The 24200-nt window shown below is 47.9% G+C and overlaps 1 protein-coding gene across 5 annotated transcripts in view; it reads right to left on the bottom strand.

Moving 5' to 3' along the window:
• dock4 (dedicator of cytokinesis 4) overlaps positions 1 to 24200 on the bottom strand; it is a 238917-nt gene that overhangs the window by 12247 nt on the left and 202470 nt on the right. For all 5 annotated transcript variants that reach the window (XM_055650008.1, XM_055650011.1, XM_055650009.1 and 2 more), the window contains 8 exons: positions 20532 to 20673; positions 16808 to 16974; positions 16149 to 16235; positions 15787 to 15963; positions 12588 to 12671; positions 11685 to 11804; positions 2053 to 2174; positions 38 to 158 (listed from right to left, as the gene is read on the bottom strand). In XM_055650008.1, coding sequence (XP_055505983.1) covers positions 38 to 158; positions 2053 to 2174; positions 11685 to 11804; positions 12588 to 12671; positions 15787 to 15963; positions 16149 to 16235; positions 16808 to 16974; positions 20532 to 20673 — 1020 coding nt within the window. The remainder of the gene's footprint in view (positions 1 to 37; positions 159 to 2052; positions 2175 to 11684; positions 11805 to 12587; positions 12672 to 15786; positions 15964 to 16148; positions 16236 to 16807; positions 16975 to 20531; positions 20674 to 24200) is intronic.

The raw sequence follows: 24200 nt of genomic DNA, 5'->3' as shown, positions 1-24200 counted from the left end.
GTTACGGCGACTCTCACTTGTACAAGGCACGCTATACCTGCATATTAAAGACTTCATCTGAGCTTTCAGACTGGCCGGTGATGTTGCTGACTTCAGCTGATGCTTGCGATGACAAGGATGAGGAGGAGTATCTGTTGAACGCTGGATAACTCAATGGGCTGTAATAAAGGGCAGAGCACATCCCAACATCAGCAACGAGTTACTCCCACAACCAGATTCACACACTCAGCTTTTCACTGCACCTCGGTACACGAGAACAAAGAGATTGTTGCAGTGATCATTGCTATGCTCGCAAAACTCAGCCATTTCACCATTTCTTGTTTGGTTTGACGGCACAATACGAGAGTGAGCACATTTACTTATGTCTGGAAGAAGGATCTCAACAGGAAACATCAGGCAGAGATTGTTGCAGTGATCATTGCTACGCTCGCAAAACTCAGCCATTTCACCATTTCTTGTTTGGTTTGACGGCACAATACGAGTCTGGGGAGTGAGAACAGATTCAGATTCAGATTACAGATTCAATTTTATAGTCTGGACAAGAAGGATCTCCTTGAAACAGGAAACAGTGTCATTGGCAGTCACTGAGGTACGTTGGGTCCCAACCCAAAACGTCACCTATCCGGAGAGACCTGTTCTCCGGATGGTAGGAGGGGTAAACAGCCCATGGGCTGCCTGACCCGCTGAGCGCCCTCCAGACACTCTGTTGGACAACTCGTCACCTGGAACCATGCGTTCAATTTCCACAGATGCAATGCCTTCCTGAGACCGCTGAGTTGCCTCATACAGCACTCTGTGAAACGATCTGACCTATCTTCATGTTCTCCACAGATGCTGTCTTGATCAGAGGAGTATTGTTAGAGAGGTCATGAGATGTTGAGGACCTTATTGAAACATACCTCCGTAAGATTGGATTGCCGCCTCTGGGTTTGAAGTCTACACGCTTAGTCTTCTTGCAGGAAACAGGTTGTTGCCGATGTTAAGGGGGAGTCCAGAACCAGGGGCCACAGTTTAAAAATAAGGGGTAAGCCATTTAGAACAATGACGAGGAAACACTTTTTCTCACAGAGAGTTGTGAGTCTAGGTGGAATTCTCTGCCCTCAGACGCCGGTGGGTGAGGGTTGAAGAGGGTGTGCTTGTCTAACCTCACAGTGGGGTCTCTGGATACTTTCAGAGGGAGGGGTCGATGCCCAGGTTACCGAGTTTGGTGCTGAGATATGGGGAATTACGTAATCGACAGTACATAAGTGTCTCTGTTGTCGATATGGGAGAGGGAGAAGGCCATGGGACTCCTGTTCTTGGGTAGGCAAATGATGGTTTGATAGGATGATCAGCTATGATCAGCTATGATCACATTGAATGGTGGTGCTGGCTCGAAGGGCCGAATGGCCTCTACTCCTGCACCTATTGTCTATTGGCCTGCTGAGTTACTCCAACATGGACACCACATCAACTGACTCGGTGCTAAGCCAAATGTTTGCAGGATTGTTGTTGTCATATTAGTATGATACTGGATATTAGTTTACTAAATAATAAAGTTGATAAAAATCACCACCATGCCGCCCACATGAATATCTTCTCAGCTGTGAGATCTATTACTGTCACGTGTAACGAGATTCAGTGAAAACCTTTGTTCTGCACGCTGTCCAATCAGATAAAACGATACATAAATACAATCGTCAAACTCCAGTCCAATAGGTACAAAGGGGAAGATACAGAGTGTAGAATATAGTTCTCAGCATTGTAGCATCAGTTCCAGACAAAGTCCGTGCATTGTTCATCCTAAACTATATGTTCTCCAATATACATAAACAAATGAAATGGGTTAAAAAGATGAAGAACTATAGTGTTAATAACAGAACATTAGAAACTGTTACTTTATAATCAGGAGGACTAATTACCCCAAAATTACAGGTGCTGCTCTTCCAGTTGCCTGCTCACTTATGTAAATAGGACATGTACAGGACATTATATTCCTAGTTTCTGCACTGTGAATAAATATGAGAAGCTGTCGGCTGGAGCGAGCATCCACCGCCTGTGGAGGGCACGTACCTGCGTCTGTTGACAATTCTGGCTCCGTCTGGGCTAACGGCACCCAGGGTTGGGTTACGACAGGTGCGTGGGCTGCCGTTAGTCAGGTGGATGGGACTCACTCTGGAGTAGGTTGGGAAGTCCTGCAATGGTAGAGCTCCGTCAACAACATGGAAAATAGGTGCCGGAGTATTACAATCATCTTCAGGAAGAAACATCTTGACCGCTTTAGTTTAGTTTTAGTTTAGAGATACAGCGTGGAAACAGGCTCTTCAGCCCACCGTGTCCGCCCCGACCAGCGATCCCCACACATTATCACTATCCTACACACACAAGGGATAATTTACATTTATACCAATCCAATTAGCGGACAAACCTGCACGTCTAGAGTGTGGGAGGAATCCGGAGCACCCATAGAAAACCCACACGGTCACGGCGAGAACGTACCAAACTCCGTACAGACAGCACCCGTAGTCAAGATGGAACCCGGGTCTCTGGCGCTGCAAGGCAGCAACTCTACCAATGCGCTACCGTGCCATGTTCCTTGGTCTATACATTCCACTCAGGAGCTACAGATCTCAGCGTCCATCTTATAAAGCTCCTTCACAATGTCATGCATTTGAATTTCTTCACTTCGTCTAGTAAACAATGAATGTAAACCAAATCTTCTTCATAGGACAAGTTCTACTAATTTCTCCTCTTACACGTAGTAATAATTCTCATGAATCATTATGTAGAAACAAAGAACTACAGATGCTGGTGTATGCACAGCGGGTCAGGCAGAAGGGGGTTGATCCAAAACATCACATATCCATGTTCTCCAGGGATGCTACCTGACCCGCTGAGTTACTCCAGCACTCTGTGAAACGTCACCTATCCATGTTCTCAGAGTTGACTTGGATCAGCTTTTCCCACTGAGAGTAGGGAAGATTCAAACAAGGGAACATGACTTGAGAATTAAGGGACAGAAGTTTAGGGGTAACTTCTTTACTCAGAGAGTGGTAGCTGTGTGGAATGAGCTTCCAGTGAAGGTGGTGGAGGCAGGTTCATTTTTATCATTTAAAAATAAATTGGATAGTTATATGGACGGGAAAGGAATGGAGGATTATGGTCTGAGCGCATGTAGATGGGACTAGGGGAGAATACGTGTTCGGCACGGACTAGAAGGGTCGAGATGGCCTGTTTCCGTGCTGTAATTGTTATATGGTTATGGTTCTCCACAGATGCTATACCCGCTGAGTTACTCCAGCACTTTATATCACCTACATTTTTTCTCCACAGATGCTGCCTTGACCCGCTGAGTTACTCCAGCACTCTGTGAAACGTCACCTATCCATGTTTCTACACACATGCTGCTGAAGCTGTGTTACTGCAAGTTATCATTTGTCCCGGGCAATATATTCCCACAATGACCGGAATTATACTCGATGCTCCAGGTGTGGACTCACCAAACCTCTGGATGATGAAATGGCACCAAGATTACTCTCTCTTACACCCCAACTCCATTGTGAGCATGCCCTTTACTTTTCTCCTAACTTGTGTCCAATATGTTAACATTAATAATTGACAAAGTCTCTGCCTGCCTGAGTTACTCCACCACTTTGTATCTTTTCTTTTAATAAACCAGCATGTGCAGTTCCATGTGTCTACCTGTTAAGATTAATATTTATGCACAAGCACTGAATCACCTTGAATATTAAATCTGCTCAGTTATTACCATTTAAAATATTCTGCTGTTCTGCTTTTTGTTCCAGATTGCCAATGTCCACAGGGTCCTTGCATTGTTACCTCTCTAACATACTTTAGTGCCAGCAAACCTGATTAAACATGACATCAGTCCTCATTGAAATGACATTTGGACTAAAGATTGGCACATCAACATGAAAGATAACTCATTTACACGGTGCTTTAGTGATATCAGGTCTTCAGAATCCTCTTTCCAAGGTCCAAAACATGAAAACCTACAGCCATGCAAGTCATTATCTACTGTGGCTGCCTGTCAATTATTAGACCAGCACTCGCTGGGAATGTTTCTGTAGGCAATGGAGAGAGAGTGGCATCTTCTGCCAACGAAACATCTCCCTCTCCCAGAAGATCACACCACAACAGTTAGCAACCTGAATTCAGAATCTGCAGACAGACACAAAATGCTGGAGTAACTCAGCTGGTCACAGTCACCACCGCCCAGACTCAGCCCACAGTCAGAGATCTCCAGAGATGCTGCATGTCCTGCTGAGTTACTCCAGCATTTTGTGTCTATATTTGGTATAAACCAGCATCTGCAGTTCATTCCTACACAGTGTATAACTGTGAGATCTACAGCTGCCACTAGATGGCAGGAGCAACACAGGACTGAAGAGAACATGTTGGTCGTGTCTATGTTGAGTTGATCACTCAGCTCCCTCTAACACTTCACCACAACAGATGCACGCACGGAGCTCTCACACAACAACTGCCTGCTTCAAGGATATATCATAGAGTGATACAGTGTGGACACAGGCCCTTCAGCCCAACTTACCCACTCCAGCCAACATGTCCCATCTACACTAGTCACACTTGCCTGTGTTTGGTCCATATCTCTCCAAACCCGTCCTATCCATGTACCTGTCTAACTGTTTCTTAAACGTTGGGATAGTCCCTGCCTCAACTACCTCCTCTGGCAACTTGTTCCACACATCTACCACCCTCTGTGTGGAAAAGTTACCCCTCAGATTCCTGTTAAATCTTTTCCCCTTCACCTTAAACCCATGTCCTCTGGTCCTCGATTCCCCGACTCTGGGCAAGAGACTCTGTGCATCTACCCGATCTACCTATCATGGTTTTGTACACCCCTATAAGATCACCCCTCATCCTCCAAGGAATAGAGTCCCAGCATGCGCCTCCTTGGCTCCAGATCAGAAGTCTGCAGGATCCAAAGCTGTTGCAAAGACCACAGCACAGAGGTCTCTCAGTGACACTGTCATGCAGCACATGAGGGGCGCTGTCTTGTCACAAGTGCCATCTTCCCAGTGAAACTGTCTTTCTCTCTCCCTGTCCCTCTCCCTCCCTCTCAATCCCTCACCCCTCTCCCTCTCTCTCTCCCTCTCCCCCCCCCCCCCTCTCTCTCTCTCCTCTCCCTCCCCCTCTCTCTCTCTCTCTCTCCCCCCCCCTCTCTCTCTCTCTCTCTCCCTCTCTCCCTCTCTCTCTCTCTCTCTCTCTCTCTCTCCCTCCCCCCCCCTCTCTCTCTCTCTCTCTCTCTCTCTCTCTCTCTCTCTCCTCTCCCTCCTCTCTCTCTCTCTCCCTCCCTCCCCCTCCCCCTCCCTCCCTCCCCCCCCCCCTCCCCCTCCCCCCCTCTCTGGTGAACGTAAGGAAACCAGTAGCATAACACTACAAAAAAGCAAGACATTTCCAGCATGTAAAGAACCAATCTTTCTTTACTCCCCAGAGATCTGTGAAACACTGCTGTTTGTGGAGGTTTGCTGAGTTTAAATTGGCTGCCAGATTTCCTGCATCACATTAAGGACTAGAAGGACTATAGGGCCTCATATCTGAGTTCATCACGTTCCAACTCCACGTTGCTTTGCGAGGGCGTACAGAGTGAATCTGGGCTCAGTGACAGATGGATGGCAACAGACACTTTCTCTTTCCCACACTGCTCAGGGCCAGTGTCGCCCGGGGCAACAGAACCAAAACGCTAAAAAATATATCATCATTTCATTCAAAGGTTATATTTCAGACAAATTCATTCTCTGGAGTCATCCATGTCCTCATTTGATAATTTATTTAATAAAGTTTTAGTTTTTCGGTTTAGTTTAGAGATACAGCGCGGAAACAGGTCCTTTGGCACACTGAGTCCACGCTGACCAGTGATCACCCCGCACAGTAACACTATCCTACACACACTGGAGACAATGTTTTACAATGATACCAAACTAATTAACCTACAAACGTGTGTGTGTGTGTGTGTGTGTGTGTGTGTGTGTGTGTGTGTGTGTGTGTGTGTGTGTGTGTGTGTGTGTGTGTGTGTGTGTGTGTGTGTGTGTGTGTGTGTGTGTGTGTGTGTGTGTGTGTGTACGGTGGTGTGTGTGTGTGTGTACGGTGGGTGTGTGGTGTGTGTGTGTGTGTGTGTGTGTGTGTGTGTGTGTGTGTGTGTGTGTGTGTGTGTGTACGTGTGTGTGTGTGTGTGTACGTGTGTACGTGTGTGTGTGTGTGTGTGTGTGTGTATGTGTGTGTGTGTGTGTGTGTATGTGTGTACGTGTGTGTGTACATGTGTATGTGTGTGTGTGTGTGTGTATATGTGTGTGTGTGTGTGTGTGTGTGTAGCTGTGTGTGTGTGTGTGCGCGTGTGTGTGTGCGTGTGTGTGTGCGTGTGTGTGTGTGTCCATAGTTCAATTTTCCACACAGCTTTCCCCACATATAAAACAAATCACAAAGCCTCAAGTGTAATAGTGAATTGCTAAACTTGTAATAATTTTCAGACTCAATGTACAACTAAATTAATTTAGTTCAGCTTTACAAAGAACAACTCTACCACCACCTTAAAGCAAGTTTCTGGCTTTAATAAAATAATTGTTCTGTCGAAGTTTAATTGATTCCTCATCAATGGACAACTTTTTCCCAGCACATGTTCTACTTCATTTGACATTCAGTCCAGATCTGACTTGACGGCCTGAAGTAATATAATAAATGCATCAAATTGACTTTCACAAAGGCTAACTCAGCAAGGTGAATGTTTTAAATCGGGCAGCATGGAATGAATTTTAATGCATCTTTCATCAAATGCCAAACCACTCTTGATCACTCTGAAGAGGCTGTTTCATGAAACTGCAACCACTGGATTAATTGTCAAACTGAAAATCTGTAGATTCAAATTAAAACTTCAGCAACACAAATAAATTGTTGAATCAGGATCAGGTTCAAGAGGAAGAACAAACCTGAACCATCGAGATCAATAAATGCAACAGCATTCCCAGAGAGGGTCAGGTGAGGTACATTAATCTGATGGGGAATGCAGTCTGACATACAGGTGGATTTGTTTTTCTTCACACAGCTTGTTGCTTTCACTTCATTTGAAAAAAACAACCAACAGAATTCCCAGATACAACAAATAATTGGATCACAAAGCTAGTCAGAGAATCGTGGCAGCCCATCTCTCTGATGGTAATTAAAATGTAATTCTAGACATGTGTCTCCAAATGAGGAGCTGAGGCACTGACTGATCACATACGTGCGTGCACAGACACGCGCGCTCACACTCACTGATATGTACTGAACTGTATACAACAATGAATTTCACTATACCTCGGTACATGTGACAAATACAGAGGCAGCAGACAGGAACATCCATTCAAAGCCACCCACACACAGTACAGACAACACGCTCTGAGGTAGCAATGTAATTGCCGAAGGCAGACCACCCTTCACTTCAAATGTCTAAAGACCCAGCACCGGTTTCTGCCACCCCATTCACCAGCACATACCACCAGACTTGCAGCACATACATCATTTTTTGTCCTTAAAGTCCACAATGATTACATTTTGTGCTTGCACCCCCCATCTACAACCCAGATCACCCCCCCATCTCCAACCCAGATCACCCCCCCATCTCCAACCCAGATCCCCCCCCCCCCATCTCCAACCCAGATCACCCCCCCATCTCCAACCCAGATCACCCCCCCATCTCCAACCCAGATCACCCCCCCCATCTCCACCCAGATCACCCCCCATCTCCAACCCAGATCACCCCCCCATCTCCAACCCAGATCACCCCCCCATCTCCAACCCAGATCACCCCCCCATCTCCAACCCAGATCACCCCCCCCATCTCCAACCCAGATCACCCCCCCCATCTCCAACCCAGAACCCCCCCCATCTCAACCCCCCCCCCCATCTCCAACCCAGATCACCCCCCCATCTCCAACCCAGATCACACCCCCCATCTCCAACCCAGATCACCCCCCCATCTCCAACCCAGATCACCCCCCCCATCTCCAACCCAGATCATCACCCCCCCCATCTCCAACCCAGATCACCCCCCCCCATCTCCAACCCAGATCACCCCCCCCATCTCCAACCCCCCCCATCCACCCCATCCCCCCCCATCTCCAACCCAGATCACCCCCCCATCTCCAACCCAGATCACCCCCCCATCCCCAACCCAGATCAACCCCCCCATCTCCAACCCAGATCACCCCCCCATCTCCAACCCAGATCCCCCCCCATCTCCAACCCAGATCACCCCCCCATCTCCAACCCAGATCATCATCTCCAACCCAGATCACCCCCCCCCCCATCTCCAACCCAGATCACCCCCCCCCATCCCATCTCCAACCCAGATCACCCCCCCCCCTCCCCCACCCAGATCACCCCCCCCCCCTCTACAACCCAGATCACCCCCCCCATCTCCAACCCAGATCACCCCCCCCCCCATCTCCAACCCAGATCACCCCCCCCCCCATCTACAACCCAGATCACCCCCCCCATCTACAACCCAGATCACCCCCCCCCTAACCCAGATCACCCCTCCAACCCAGATCACCCCCCCATCTCCAACCCAGATCACCCCCCCCATCTACAACCCAGATCACCCCCCCATCTCCAACCCAGATCACCCCCCCCATCTCCACCAGATGACCCCCCCCCCATCTACAACCCAGATCACCCCCCTATCTCCAACCCAGATCACCCCCCCCCATCTACAACCCAGATCACCCCCCCCATCTACAACCCAGATCACCCCCCCTATCTCCAACCCAGATCACCCCCCCCATCTCCAACCCAGATCACCCCCCCCCCAACCCAGATCACCCCCCCTATCTCCAACCCAGATCACCCCCCCCATCTACAACCCAGATCACCCCCCCCCATCTCCAACCCAGATCACCCCCCCCCATCTCCAACCCAGATCCCCCCCCCCCATCTCACCCAGATCACCCCCCCCCATCTCACAACCCAGATCACCCCCCCCCATCCCCCCCCCAGATCACCCCCATCTCCAACCCAGATCACCCCCCCCCCCATCTCCAACCCAGATCACCCCCCCCCATCTCCAACCCAGATCACCCCCCCATCTCCAACCCAGATCACCCCCCCCCCCATCTACAACCCAGATCACCCCCCCTATCTCCAACCCAGATCACCCCCCCCATCTACAACCAGATCACCCCCCCTATCTCCAACCCAGATCACCCCCCCATCTCCAACCCAGATCACCCCCCCCCCATCTCCAACCCAGATCACCCCCCCCCATCTACAACCCAGATCACCCCCCCTATCTCCAACCCAGATCACCCCCCCCTATCTCCAACCCAGATCACCCCCCATCTCCAACCCAGATCACCCCCCCCTATCTCCAACCCAGATCACCCCCCATCTCCAACCCAGATCACCCCCCCCCATCTCCAACCCAGATCACCCCCCATCTACCCACCCAGATCACCCCCCCATCTACAACCCAGATCACCCCCCCATCTACAACCCAGATCACCCCCCCATCTACAACCCAGATCACCCCCCCCATCTCCAACCCAGATCACCCCCCCATCTCCAACCCAGATCACCCCCCCCCCCCCATCTCCAACCCAGATCACCCCCCCCCCCCATCTCCAACCCAGATCAACCCATCACCCCCCCATCTACAACCCTACAACCCAGATCACCCCCCCATCTGTAGCTGTTTTAAACAATCCAAACAATCATTCTCCCAATGTTTAAACCAACGCTGGTGCTGACTTCCTTCCATTGTTGATGGGATTATGGCAACATATCTGCTTCCAAACACCTTGGAATAGAATCTAGAGTTATGGAGTGACAGAGTGATCGTCCACCAGCCAACATGTCCCAGCTACACTAGTCCCACCTGCCAGCATTTGGTCCATATCCCTCCAAACCTGTCCTATCCATATACCTGTCCAACTGATTCTTAAATGTTGGGATAGTCCCTGCCTCAACTACCTCCCTCCGGCAGCTCGTTCCATACACCCACCACCTTCTGTGTGAAAACATTACCCCTCAGATTTCTATTAAATCTTTTCCCCTTCACCATAAACCTATGTCCTCTGGCCCTACTCTGGGGAAGAGACTCTGTGCATCTACCCAATCTATTCCTCTCGTGGTCTTATACATCTCTGCAAGATCTCCCCTCATCCTCCTGCGCTCCAAGGAATACAGACCCAGCCTACTCAGCGTTTGCCCACAGCTCAGACCCACCCTCAGACCTTTACACAGAGAGTGGTGAATCTCTGCAATTCTCTGCCACAGAAGGTAGTTGAGGCCAGTTCATTGGCTATATTTAAGAGGGAGTTAGATGTGGCCCTTGTGGCTAAAGGGATCAGAGGGTATGGAGAGAAGGCAGGTACAGGATACTGAGTTGGATGATCAGCTATGATCATATTGAATGGCGGTGCAGGCTCGAAGGGCCGAATGGCCTACTCCTGTACCTATTGTCTATGTTTATATCCTGGCAACATCCACATATATCTATCTTCTCTGTACCCTTTCCAGCTTGATAATATCTTTGCTATAACATGGTGCCCAAAACTGAATACAATAGTTAAAATGCAGCCTCACCACCGCAGTGCTTTCACACCTCAAACATTTTTTTCCTGAAATAGATTTCCAAATTACCTGAAATTTGATGGTATTACCCGGCCCAATAAGCCTTCCCCCACTGCGCGTGTGTAACTGCTGCACGCTCGGATACCGGGCCCACTGCGCACGTGTATCTGCTGCACGCTCGGATACTGGGCCCACTGCGCACGTGTATCTGCTGCACGCTCGGATACCGGGCCCACTGCGCACGTGTATCTGCTGCACGCTCGGATACTGGGCCCACAGCGCACGTGGGGGCGGGGAGACGGCATCCCTACCTCGTCACCACCGCCATTTTCAATTGTGACGCGGTGAGTTCCCCTGCACTGGTGCAGTTGGGGAACAATTACCGGGCCGGGACATTTCTCAAAATTATTTCATTTCCCGAAAATTACCCGAAGACAACCAGAATTTCCCAAATTTCAGGTAATTTCCTTCAAAGTGGAAACACAACTGTACATGACCACCCAACTTCTATACTCAATAGATGAAGGCCAATGTGCCAAAATCTAGCGCTGAAACAAGGAGGCTTAAAAACTAAATAAAAGGGAGAGGGACTAAGATCTCTCTGACTGCAATCTACAAAAATATAATTTGCAGCTGTCCAGTGGAATATACTCCAATTTGTACATATTTATTCCCCCATTATGTGTCGATTTATGGCACCATTCAAGACCAAAAGACAAAACAAGGTTGGGTCAGCTGGGCATTTCAGGAATCCTCAAAGAAAATAAATGCAAAAGGAACACGTCATGCCCACTTCCCATGGTCCACGTCCTTCCCATGGTCACCCACTTCCCATGGCCCACGTCCTTCCATCATTGACAAGTGAGGAACTAGACAAGTGATATCACAATGAGGTAGGTGTGAGCCCACCGTGTCAGAGCAAGGGGGTTGGCTTCAATAAACCACACAGACAATTCCTCGTTGGACCACATCAGCACTCAACCTTACCCACCTACCCACCCACTGCCTCACAATGATGACTTGACCGTTAAATTTCAGGTTTCCACTGACAGCTCCCACATCCATAAGTGACTAGCGGCCATTGAACCTAGGTGGTCTGTTGTCTTGTGAACTCGTACCTGCAGACCCAGTCTGGTCTTCATCACGTAGAACTGATCCACCAGCTTCTTGTGCAGCGGCCTCATGTCCTGAGGCACAAACTTCTCATGGACAGCCAAGCCGTACTCCAGTATGTGTGCCTTTAACACAGACAAACACACATGGTCAGATATACTCCAGGGTGTGTGCCTTTAACACAGAGAATCACGCATGAAGTCAGTTATTCTCCAGAGTATGCGCCTTTAACACATGTATGAAGTCAGCAATACTCCAGAGATTGACATGACAGGAGTTAATTGGTCATTGCAACACCACATATTCCACTTGGGCAGTTTGCACCCTAGCGGCATAAACATTGACCTCCAATTTCCGGTAACCATTGCTGTCTCCTCCCCTTCTCAGCTCTCCCTCAGCCCTCGGGCTCCTCCTCTTCCTTTCTTCTTTCTTCTCCCCCCCCCACCACCCTACATCAGTCTGAAGAAGGGTTTCGGCCCGAAACGTTGCCTGTTTCCTTCGCTCCATAGATGATGCTGCACCCGCTGAGTTTCTCCAGCACTTTTGTGTACCTTCGATTTTCCAGCATCTGCAGTTCCTTCTTAAACACTAACCTCAACTGTGTCTGTGGATGCACTATGGACTACTTGTCTCATTGCACTAGTATTATGCTTATTAATTTGTGATAATGATATTTATCCGTGTGTATTGTGTTTACCAGCTGGTTAAGCTGAAGCAAGAAAGAATGTCATTGTTCCATTGTTGATACATATGACAATTAAACGGTTTACTGTCTTCACTCGAATGATTTCCCCTCATCTATATCATGACCTGTTCCTGTAAATTTGAAGGGCATTTCTCCCTTTGGTTTTAGTTATGTCCGTTGTCTGTTGGAAATGAATGCTTTAGAATTTGAGAATCAGGATTACCTGTTCAAACATCAGCTCCCTCAAACGAGAGATGTTCTCTCCATCTTCAGGGTGGTTGAGGATGTAGTCCTTCACAAAGAATGCCTGCAATGGAAGTCAGAAGTTAGGGGTGACATGGTGGTGCAGCGGGTAGAGTTGCTGCCTCACAGCGCCATAGACCTGGGTTCCATCCTGACTATGGGTGCTGTCTGTACGAAGTTTTCACGTTCTCCCCGTGACCTGCGTGGGTTTTCTCCGGGCGTCCTGGTTTCCTCCCACACTCCAAAGACGTGCAGGTTAGTAGGTTAAATGGCTTGGTGTAATTGTAAATTGTCTGTAGTGTGTGTAGGATAGTGTTAGTGTGCGGGGATCACTGGTTAGTGCAGACTTGGTGGGCTGAGAGTAGTGCGTTCGGCCGAACGCACTATGGGAACTTCACTCACCCCCCTGTAGGAACTATACATCAGGAGGTGCAACTCCAGAGCAAACAAAATCATGAGAGACCTCTTCCACCCCTGCAACGGACTGTTCCAGCCGCTATGGTCAGGCAAACGCCTCCGTTGCCATGCAGTGAGAACGGAGAGGTTGAGAAGGAGTTTCTTCCCAGAGGCAATTCGGACTGTAAACGCCTTTCTCACCAGGGACTAACTGTACAGAACGTTTTTCCTTCTATTATTTATTATGTAAAATAATATGTGTGTTATGATTGTGTTTATAATTTGTTTGGTTGTTTTGTTGTTCCGCGAGCATTGCCACTTTCATTTCACTGCACATCTCGTATGTGTATGTGACAAATAAACTTGACTTGACTTGACTTGACTTGACTTGAAGGGCCTGTTTCCGTGCAGTATCTCTAAACTAAAACTAATAACTGGCCACATTTCGACTGGGTTTATATTCACTGAAATTCAGAAGGATGAGAGGGAATCTTATAGAAACATATAAAATTCTTAAGGGATTGGACAGGCCAGATGCAGGAAAAATACTCCCCATGTTGGGGGAATCCAGAACCAGGGGTCACAGTTTAAGAATAAGGGGTCGGCCATTTGGGACTGCGATGAGGAAAAACTTTTTCACCCAGAGAGTTGTGAACCTGTGGAATTCTCTGCCACATAAAGCACTGGAGGCCAATTCACTAGATGTTTTCAAAAGAGTGTTAGATTTAGCTCTTAGGGCTAACAGAATCAAGGGATATAGGGAGAACGTAGGAACGGGGTACTGATTTTGGATGATCAGCCATGATCATACTGAATGTAGTGCTGTCTCGAAGGGCCGAATGGCCTACTCCTGCACCTATTTTCTATGTTTCTATGCTAGGTTTACAGCTACTTTTCCAAGTCCTCCTTATTCCCCTCACTCACTTCGTCAACTAGCCGAGAAGACATTGGCTCGCTGGCAACAGTGAATACAATTGTTAGTTTAGGCATTGGGAGAATGATTTACAAAATAGCTGGAAAGGCAAGAATTCCAGTTAAAGCACAGGAGGAAATGCAAGAAAACAAATTATGCAAATTAGATCCAATTATGCGGTGAAGGATCTTTGTGAATACAACAACCTATAATTATGAACAGGCTCTGAGGTTACAAGGTCAAAGCCGTCTGCAACCACAGAATATTTTAATAAAACTGTATTGAACATATTTAATCAGACAACAAAGACCATTTCCCTTCCACCTGCAATGTTCTCAACTCATGGATTGTAATATTTGTTCAACAGAAACTTGGCAATCCTTCATTCTCCCAAATGGGCATTAAACAGTCAACACATTCCACCCAATGCATGCAGTGTCAATATTGGAAATCCCTCCTTAAGCCCACCCTACCCTCACCACCCCCCTCTCCACACCAACAACTGGCAGGGGAAGGGTGTATAAAATCATGAGCGGAATAGATCGGGTAGATGCACAGAGTCTCTTGTCCAGAGTAGGTGAATCATGGACCAGAGGACGAGGTTTAAGGTGAAGGGGAAAAGATTTAATAGGAATCTGAGGGTAACTTTTTCACACAGAGGGTGGTGGGTGTATGGAACAAGCTGCCGGAGGAGGTAGTTGAGGCTGGGACTATTGCAATGTTTAAGAAACAGTTAGACAGGTACATGGATAAAGCAGTTTGGAGGGATATGGACCAAATGCTGGCAGGTGGGACTAGTGTAGGTGGGGCACGTTGGCCAGTGTGGGCCAATGGGCCTGTTTCAACACTGTATCACTATGACTCTAATGGGGTTAGGAGGGAGAGATAGATCAGCCAAGATTGAAGGGCGGAGTAGAGTAGATGGGCCAAAAGGCCTAATTCTGCTCCAATCACTTATGACCTTATGACCAAAGTGGACAAGACACACGTTGCTGCCTCACCCACCCATCCCCCACATTGACCATACTTCCATACACCCACCACCCTCTGTGTAAACAAATCACCGCTCAGGTTCCTGTTAAATCTTTCCCCCTTCACCTTAAACCTGTGTCATCTGGTTATGTATTCCTCTGCTCTGGGCAAGAGACTCTGTACATCTACCCAGTCTATTGCTGTTATAATTCTGTACCCTTCTATAAGATCTCCCCTCATCCTCCTGCGCTCCAAGGAATAGAGTCCCAGCCTGCTCAACCTCTCCCTGTAGCACAGGCCCTCTTTAAATCTCCTCAAACGTATTGTGCCCTCTTGAATTTGAATGAATAAATACTTTATTATCACATGTGACAAGTCGCAGTGAAATTCTATGCTTGTGTACACAAGGTATGCAAATAGTCGCCCCCTAAAGGGCATTTACAAAGCAACTCAGCCCCAGGTTCCCCTTTGTTATTCCCCCTTCCCCCTCCCCAGTCCCCACTATTAATCTCCCTCCCCAGTCCCCACTATTACTCCCCCTCCCCAGTCCCCACTATTACTCCCCCTCCCCAGTCTCAGCTATTACTCCCCCTCCCCAGTCCCCATTATTACTCCCCCCACCCCAGTCCCCACTATTACTCCCCCTCCCCAGTCCCCACTATTACTCCCCCTCCCCAGTCTCAGCTATTACTCCCGCTCCCCCATTATTACTCTCCCTCCCCAGTCCCCATTATTACTCCCCCCCCCCAGTCCCCACTATTACTCCCCCTCCCCAGTCCCCACTATTACTCCCCCTCCCGCACTATTACTCCCCCTCCCCGGTCCCCACTATTACTCCCGCTCCCCCACGCTGGGTCCTCCTTTGTTCCTTCCAAGGTCCCAAAGTCGTGCGATTTACCTCTTGGTATCTGGCAAGTCCTCCATTAACTGCTGCGTCGATGACCCCGTTGAGGCACATGGTCAGGGGGTTTATATTTTGCATCTGTCTTGACTGACACTGGGTGATCAGAGTCCGTAGCTGCTGGTTCTTATTCTCCAGCACCTCAATCGCATTCTCAAGGGGACTCATTTCAACCTAGAAACAGATGTTCTATAAAAATTAGATAACCCTTTTACCAAAGACAGATTAAGAACAAGAAGATATGGGAAGAACTTTTAGGTTTGTTTTTGTTCATCTTAATTTTTAAAAGGTCTTAACTTTAAAAAAATAAAGTTCTGATTTTACAGTCAATGAATTTGCAAAAGGCACTTGGAACTCACCACTTCACGCCGATCCACTTCGAACCAGCGGGAGATGCCAGGTAAACTCTGAACTAACGTCAACGATGTCCGCTCTACCCATAAACTCTGCCAAGAAATGAGAGGCAGAAAGATGGCTTTGAAATTGATGGTGAAACCCATTTCCTTTTTAATACCGCCTTCCCCTTTAACATTATATGAAGCAACGTATACAAAGAAGGAACTGCAGGTGCTGATTTACAAATAAAAGACCCAAAGTGCTGGAGTAACTTATTGGCGAGGCTGCATCCCTGAAGAACATGGATAGATGACGTTTCAGGACTGGCAAAGGAGGGTCCTGACCAGAAACGTCACTTATCCACATTCACCATTAAATGAGGCAACAAGGAATCAGACAGATTTCAGGGATAGCACGGCAGAATTCCCACATCTTGGCTGCTTTCTGCTAAAGGGAGTAGGATGGAACTGTTGATGCTGATTAAACCAAAGAGAGACACAAAATGCTGGAGTAACTCAGCACGACAGAGAGCATCTCTGGAGAGAAGGAATGGGTGACGTTTTGGGACGAGACCCTTCCTCAGTCAACCCGTAATGTCACCCATTCCTTCTCTCCAGAGATGCTCTCTGTCGTGCTGAGTTACTCCAGCATTTTGTGTCTATCTTCTGCTAAAAGGACATACCTTAAACTCATTTTCTTTGTCTTTAATTCCCTTGTGGAATGGCCTGTCAAATCGGAACCTCCAGATGTTGTTGACCCGGTAAAAACTCTTAATGTGATCAGGTATAGCTTCCTTCTGCAGGATCTCATGGTGCTCTGGAATGGGAATCACGGCATAAATCTGCAGGTCTGGACGTTAGTAGTTAAGGAAGTAATCGGAAAATAATCAGAAGCTGAATAATTCCCAGAATTGTCAAAACTGTAGCTGTCATAGTTGGATGATCAGCCATGATCATATTGAATGGCGAATGGTGCAGGCTCGAAGGGCAGAATGGCCTCTACTCCTGCACCTATTGTCTATGTTTCTGTTGTGTGTCTTTTAGACCTGCAGCTCAGTTGAGGCGAGCCAGGCCAACGTGTCACGTCCAGGTCAATCAGACCTCGTTCACCATTCGGTGGCCAATCGGTGTTTGGAACAACTGGTGACGATGTGCTCCACTGTCTGTGTTGGGTCCCCACACTCGCAGGAGGTGCTCGTTATCCACGAGGCCCCACCTGTTGAACTGCTCATCTCATTGGAAGAGAACCAACAACCGTCCACAATGGAGAGGGTTCATCTTGTCCTCTGGATCAAACTCTCTGCTGTTTGCAGACCCAATGTACAGCCTCCAATTTGTGTAACTCTCTTGGTCAATGAAACCAATTCAAACTTAAATGACACATGGACTACATTAATCATAGTCATATGACAAGGAAACAGACCATTCGGCCCAACTTATTAATGCAAACCATCTAAATTAGTCCCATTTGCCGCATTTGGCCAGATCCCTCTCAACCCTCATTTGTGTAGAAAGTGAGCCACATGTTCAAATAACCCCCCTTCTCCTTTTCCCTAAAACTTACACTTTAGGGGAGGGAGAAATATATCACATTTTAAGATAAATGTAATAATTTGTGCGCCTTAGCTAATTCAGCTTTGCAATTCGGGCTTGATATTCACAGAGTTACATGCCCTAATCAATAACCTGAGTTTGTAACTGGCAGATTGAATATCAGTGGACATCGTGACCAACATTCAAATACCATGAAGCATAATTAGAATTGCACAAGTTAGATACACAATGCATTCAACCATTTAAGCATTGAGGCCAATAACAATGTTAATTTGGTAACATATGTACATCTATTATTAGTAATTTAATAATATTAAACATTATTATTAATGTTTAATGTTTTATGTATCATCCCTAACTGTAAGTGTATGTCATGTTGTCACTTGTGGGCAGAGCACCAAGACAAATTCCTTGTATGTGAATACTTGGCCAACTTATTAATTCATTCATCCATCTTAAGTTATTTTGGCCTGTAGAATGAGGTTATAATTTCTCCCGGTAGAATTTCAATGGACATGAAACTGGGTTTATCATGAGTGAACAACAAGAGTGGTAAATTACTAAAGTACGGTGAGCACGGCAAAAGGATATGCGCACATCTTTCCCGTCATATTTCTTTATTTTAATACAACTAAGCTCACTTGCCTGACAGGGCAAGTTGATAAAAGAAAGTTCATTACTGTGTGAGCCAAGATTTGCATAAAGGAGGAAGGCTGATCATAAACAGAGTTTTTGATGAACTGGCCTCAGGGGTGCTATGGAAACTCCAATCAGGGGTTAGATCTGGCAAAATGCTTTCCAAAACTGAAAATGTGAAAGTTCTCCAAGATCTCTCTGGACATCAGGAACTGCAGATTCTGGGTTACAAAGAAAGAGACATAGTGTGCGAGTCAGGCAGCATCTCTGGAGAACATGGATAGGTACAAAGTGCTGGAGTAACTTAGAGGGTCAGGCTGTATCTCATGAACCTTCCAGTGGTCAGATAGCCCAAGCCCCAGTATTCAGTGTGCAGATATGACCTCATTCAGATGGTGGGAGGACTAGGCACCACTTCCATCTCCTTGCTGAGAATGGATAAACTACAGGCAATGCAGTTGTCACCATCACATCACTGTACCATCGCTGGCAACTGATTTCCACCGTGTAAATCTGTTGTCCAAATCTGCTCTACCTGCTAAAACCTTCATCTTTCATTTTACATTCATGTGTGTATATATTTATATTATGGGATATGGACACACTGATCTGTTTTGTAGGAAATGCCTACTATGTTCTGTTGTGCTGAAGCAAAGCAAGAATTTCATTGTCATATGAGGAACACATGACAATAAACTCACTTGAATCTTGAACTTGGACAATCTCCAGGTTTAACGAGACCAACATATTCTTAACTAATCTTCCTCAGAGGGTGGTGAATCTGTGGAATTCATTGCCACAGAAGGCTGTGGAGGCCAAGTCATTGTGTATTTTTAAGACGGCGATTGATAGATTCGTGATTAGTACGGGTGTCAGACGTTATGGGGTGAAGGCAGGAGAATGGGGATGAGAGGGAATGATAGGTCAGCCATGATTGAATGGTGGAGTAGACCTGATGCACCGAATGGCCTAATTCTGCTCCAATGTCTTATGAAAGTATGAGCTCATTCAATCTACCATAAACCTGAGGTGGGCTAAAGTGTTGCTGCCCAAGTCCAATGTCCACCAAATGCTCTTCACCCATCAGTGCCCAATTGTCCACATTGGCCTCACGCAAATACTGAGCGAGGCCAATCTCTTTGATCTCCACTGATCCGACAAAACTCACAAAATATTTGAACTTCTCCAATTCTGGCTTCCCTGATCAACCTCAAATCTATGTGATCGCCCACTGGTGGTCTTGGCTCAGCTGTTGGGGTCCCAAGCTCTGAAACGTTTTTCCTCAACCACAACTTCTAATATGCTCCTTAAAACCTCCTTGACTAAGATATGCATCATGTTACTGCAACGCCATACGCTTCTGTGACGCACCTCCAACCTTTTGACAATGTCAAAAGAATGATATAATTATAGGCTGGTGTTCTCATTTATATCTCTCTGACTCAGAAGAAACAAAGCAATTATATATGTAATCAAATGATTTTTGCTTTTTTTAGCCATTTTTCACAGAGCAAGGTGGCTGGTGAGGTTGGGAAGGGGTGGATGTATGTGTCGGGGGTGGGTGGGTGGATGGGTGGGTGGGTAGATGGGTGGGTAGGTGGGTAGGTGGGTAGGTGCGTGGGTGGGTGGGTGGGTGGGGTGGGTGGGTGGGTGGGTAGGGGGGTGGGTGGGTAGGTGGGTAGGTGGGTGGGTAGGTAGGTGGGTAGGTAGGTAGGTAGGTAGGTAGGTAGGTAGGTAGGTAGGTAGGGAGGTGGGTAGGGAGGTAGGTAGGTGGGTAGGTGGGTGGGTGGGTAGGGAGGTAGGGAGGTAGGTTGGTAGGTGGGTAGGTGGGTAGGTGGGTAGGTGCGTGGGTGGGTGGGTGGGTAGTTGGGTGTGTGGATGGGTGGGTGTATAGGTAGGTGGGTGGGTGGATGGGTGGGTTGGTGGGTAGGTGGGGGTGGGTGGGTGGGTGGGTGGGTGGGTAGATATTTTGGGTAGGTGGGTAGGTGGGTAGGTGCGTGGGTGGGTGGGTGGGTAGGTGGGTGGGTGGATGGGTGGGTGTATGGGTAGGTGGGTGGGGGGTGGGGTGGGTCGGTGGGTAGGTAGGTAGGTGGGTGGGTGGGTGGGTGGGTGGGTGGGTGGGGTGGGTGGGTAGGTGGATGGGTAAGTGGGTAGGTATGGGATCCCTGCAGGTGTATTACTGACTGGCTTCTTGCCCCGTGGTATTTCTAAGGATACATTGCGCATCGGCCTGGAATATGGTTTCTTCGGGCTGGTTGGCGTGCTGCATGGCGATGGCGTGAGGGAACTCGTTCAACATTCGCTGTTGGAAAGCCTCCAGCCGCTCGTAATCGTGGCCACGACAAACAAATTCCTTGTTCTGTTGGTGGTGAGAGACAAGGTTGGGGGTTATTATCTGACAGGCAGAACTATCCAGGAAGGTACAAATGCTGTCACTGATGTGAAGCAGCAGACACAACAGTCTACCTTAAACACTTTAGCAACTTGCAGGAGCAGAGAACAAATGCCTGGGTATGCCTGTGGTAACTCCATGCATAATTGTGAAGCTATTTCACAATCAGATTTACCACCAGGGAGTACAACTATAGAAACATAATGAGATAGGTGCAGGAGTAGGCCATTCGGCCCTTCGAGCCAGCACCACCATTCAATATGATCCGTTCCTGCTTTCTCCCCATATCCCTTGATTCCGTTAGCCCTAAGAGCTACACCTAACTCTCTCTTGAAAACATCCAGTGGATTGGCCTCCACTGTCTTCTGTGGCAGAGAATTCCACAGATTGACAACTATCTGGGTAAAAAGGTTGTTCCTCATCTCAGTCCTAAATGGCCTACCCCTGGGCCATTTAGGGCATTAGCTACAGGGAAAGGCCGCACTGATCCTCGATGTTAGGCCATGGGGGAGGCGACATGGAAAAAGTCGCCTCTCCGTGGAGGAGGCGACCAAAGCTGTTTCCCCCCCCCCCCCCCCCCCCCCACCACCACCCACACAACACACAGAGAAACATTAAAAACACACATTAAGACACACTAAAAAAAAAAAAAAACAAAAAAAAAACTAACACGCTGCTGGCAGGGCTGCCGGCTCACAGCGCCCCCACTGACCCAAGTTATGCCGCCCATATTAATCTATAGTTCTATCAGGTCCCCCCTCAATCTCTGGCATTGTAGAGAAGACAATTCAAGTCTGTGCAACCTCTCCCTGTAGCTAATACCCTGTAATCCAGACATCATTCTGGTAAACCTCCTCCATGCCCTGATGTTTCCAGCATTGGGAAATATAATGACACTGAGGAATAGAAAGTTACTTTAAAATATATTTCTAAAACAGATTTTCTAAAATTTAAAAAAAATCTAAAATATATTTCTAAAACAGCCTAGTTATTCATCAACAATTTCAGACATTCTCGAGTTCACTTGATGACAAGATAGTCAACGTGGTTGAAAGGTCCATTATCTGTAAACAAAAGAGGTTATTTAAAGGTTTTTCATCTCTGCGTTCTATTTATAAATAGATGTAACCCCTTCAGTTGGTCTCAGTGAATGCTCTTTACTCCCTCTTGCTTCCATCCTCCTGTGGCATGCTGTATTTGCAGAGTGAAGGGAGAGAATGTTGCCAAACCTGCTCTCCCCGTCGCCCAGCGGGAACGCCCAGCGGGAACGCGTCACGGTTAGGTGGTGGGTAATTATTTTGGAAAGGGATGAGAATCCCCTTGTTCTGGATGAGTTTATTTCTGGGGAGTAAACTCTTTCTTCATCTCCCCATGTCACGTGTAATCTTCAGGCAGCGAGCCAAGTCTGTAGGGGGCATCTCTGGGGCACGAAGGCTAGAGGTGGCCAAGTGAGGAGAGGACAGGTTGACTGTTCACAGGGCGATCCAGACAGAGGCAATGGCTGCAAACAGCTTTGATGGCTGGCTGCAGCTGGGACTGGGGACTGGGGACTGGGGACAGATTCAGATTCAGATTCAATTTTAATTGTCATTGTCAGTGTACAGTACAGAGACAACGAAATGCATTTAGCATCTCCCTTGAAGAGCGACATAGCAAACGATTTGAATAAATAATAATAAGTGTCCAGGGGGGGGGGGGGGGGGGTGATTGGCAGTCACCGAGGTACGTTGTTGAGTAGAGTGACAGCCGCCGGAAAGAAGCTGTTCCTCGACCTGCTGGTTCGGCAACGGAGAGACCTGTAGCGCCTCCCGGATGGTAGGAGGGTAAACAGTCCATGGTTGGGGTGAGAGCAGTCCTTGGCGATGCTGAGCGCCCTCCGCAGACAGCGCTTGCTTTGGACAGACTCAATGGAGGGGAGCGTGGAACCGGTGATGCGTTGGGCAATTTTCACCACCCTCTGCAATGCCTTCCGGTCTGAGACAGAGCAGTTGCCATACCATACTGTGATGCAGTTGGTAAGGATGCTCCCGATGGTGCAGCGGTAGAAGGTCACCAGGATCTGAGGAGACAGATGGACCTTCTACAGTCTCCTCAGGAAGAAGAGACGCTGATGAGCCTTCTTGATCAGAGTAGAGGTATTGTGGGTCCAAGAGAGGTCATCGGAGATGTTGACTCCCAGGAACCTGAAGCTAGAAACACTTTCCACCTCCGTCCCGTTAATGTGGATGGGGGTGTGCGTGCCGCCTCTGGACTTCCTGAAGTCTACAATGAGCTCCTTGGTCTTCTTGGAATTAAGGGCCAGGTTGTTGTCAGCGCACCATGCTGCTAAGTGCTGGACCTCCTCCCTGTAGGCCAGCTCATCGTTGTTGCTGATGAGGCCAATCACCGTTGTATCATCTGCATACTTGATGATGGTGTTAGTACCATGTACAGGTGTGCAGTCATAGGTGAAGAAGGAGTAGAGGAGGGGGCTCAGCACACAGCCCTGTGGAACGCCGGTGTTCAGGGTGAGGGTTGAAGAGGTGTGCTTGTCTAACCTCACAGACTGGGGTCTGTTGGTTAGAAAGTCCAGTATCCAGTTGCAGAGGGAGGGGTCGATGCCCAGGTTACCGAGTTTGGTGATTTGGTGACTGGGGACTGGGGACTGGGGACTGGGGAATGGCCCCAATACTGGTGTCTCTTGCGTGTAGGCTCAGTGGGCTGTTTCCATGCATTGTGTACTTATTGTACGACAATAACCTCCTGATCCGGCTGCAGAAAAATAATTCACTGTCCCTTGGTACATGTGAGAATGAAGGACCATTGAAGAAGGTGACGGTTTTACCACTCCCTCCAGCCTGGGACTGATGTTGGTGTAACCAGGGTCCAGGATGTGTCGTGTCCAAGTTGTGGGACAAAGTTTCATAGCCGAGTATTTTGTTGCATCGTTGATTCACTGAGATTCTCAGAATTATTGGTGTAAAATGCTCTCCCAAAGCTGCTCTTCCTTTGTGCTTAGAACATCTCACTGGCGGCCCGTGGCCAGAGAGATGAGGCCGTCAGTGTTAACCTGCATCTGTAGTTCCTTTCTACACATACCTGTCCTGCACCCACCCAGCCAGATGTTCTTCCAGATGTGTTGATGAGGCTCCATCTTCCAGAGATGCTTCCAATAGATCAGCTGAACCCAGGGTGGTCACTTTGAACAGACATCACTGCCAGCTTTCACAAAGACAGTGGTCCCCGCTTGTGGGCTGGAGGATGTGGGGAAAAGTTTCTAGTCCCATTGTGAAGTCATTCTAAACCTATCAGCACCAAGTCAGGGCACATCAATATTGAAAAACCCCACAAATAATTGTGATTTATATATTTATTTAAATCTTTCTTGTGCTTATCATTTTCTGTGACAGAGTGAGGAGCATAATCTGGGAAATTGGTGCGTTGGGGTTATTTTGAACACAAAGATCATGTGGGGAAAATTACGTCTCATGTCAAATTGGTGGAAGGATTTCCAG

This window comes from Leucoraja erinacea, chromosome 19 (genome assembly GCF_028641065.1).
Source record: "Leucoraja erinacea ecotype New England chromosome 19, Leri_hhj_1, whole genome shotgun sequence".
NCBI lineage: Eukaryota > Metazoa > Chordata > Chondrichthyes > Rajiformes > Rajidae > Leucoraja > Leucoraja erinaceus.
This window is presented reverse-complemented; position numbering and strand designations above follow the sequence as displayed.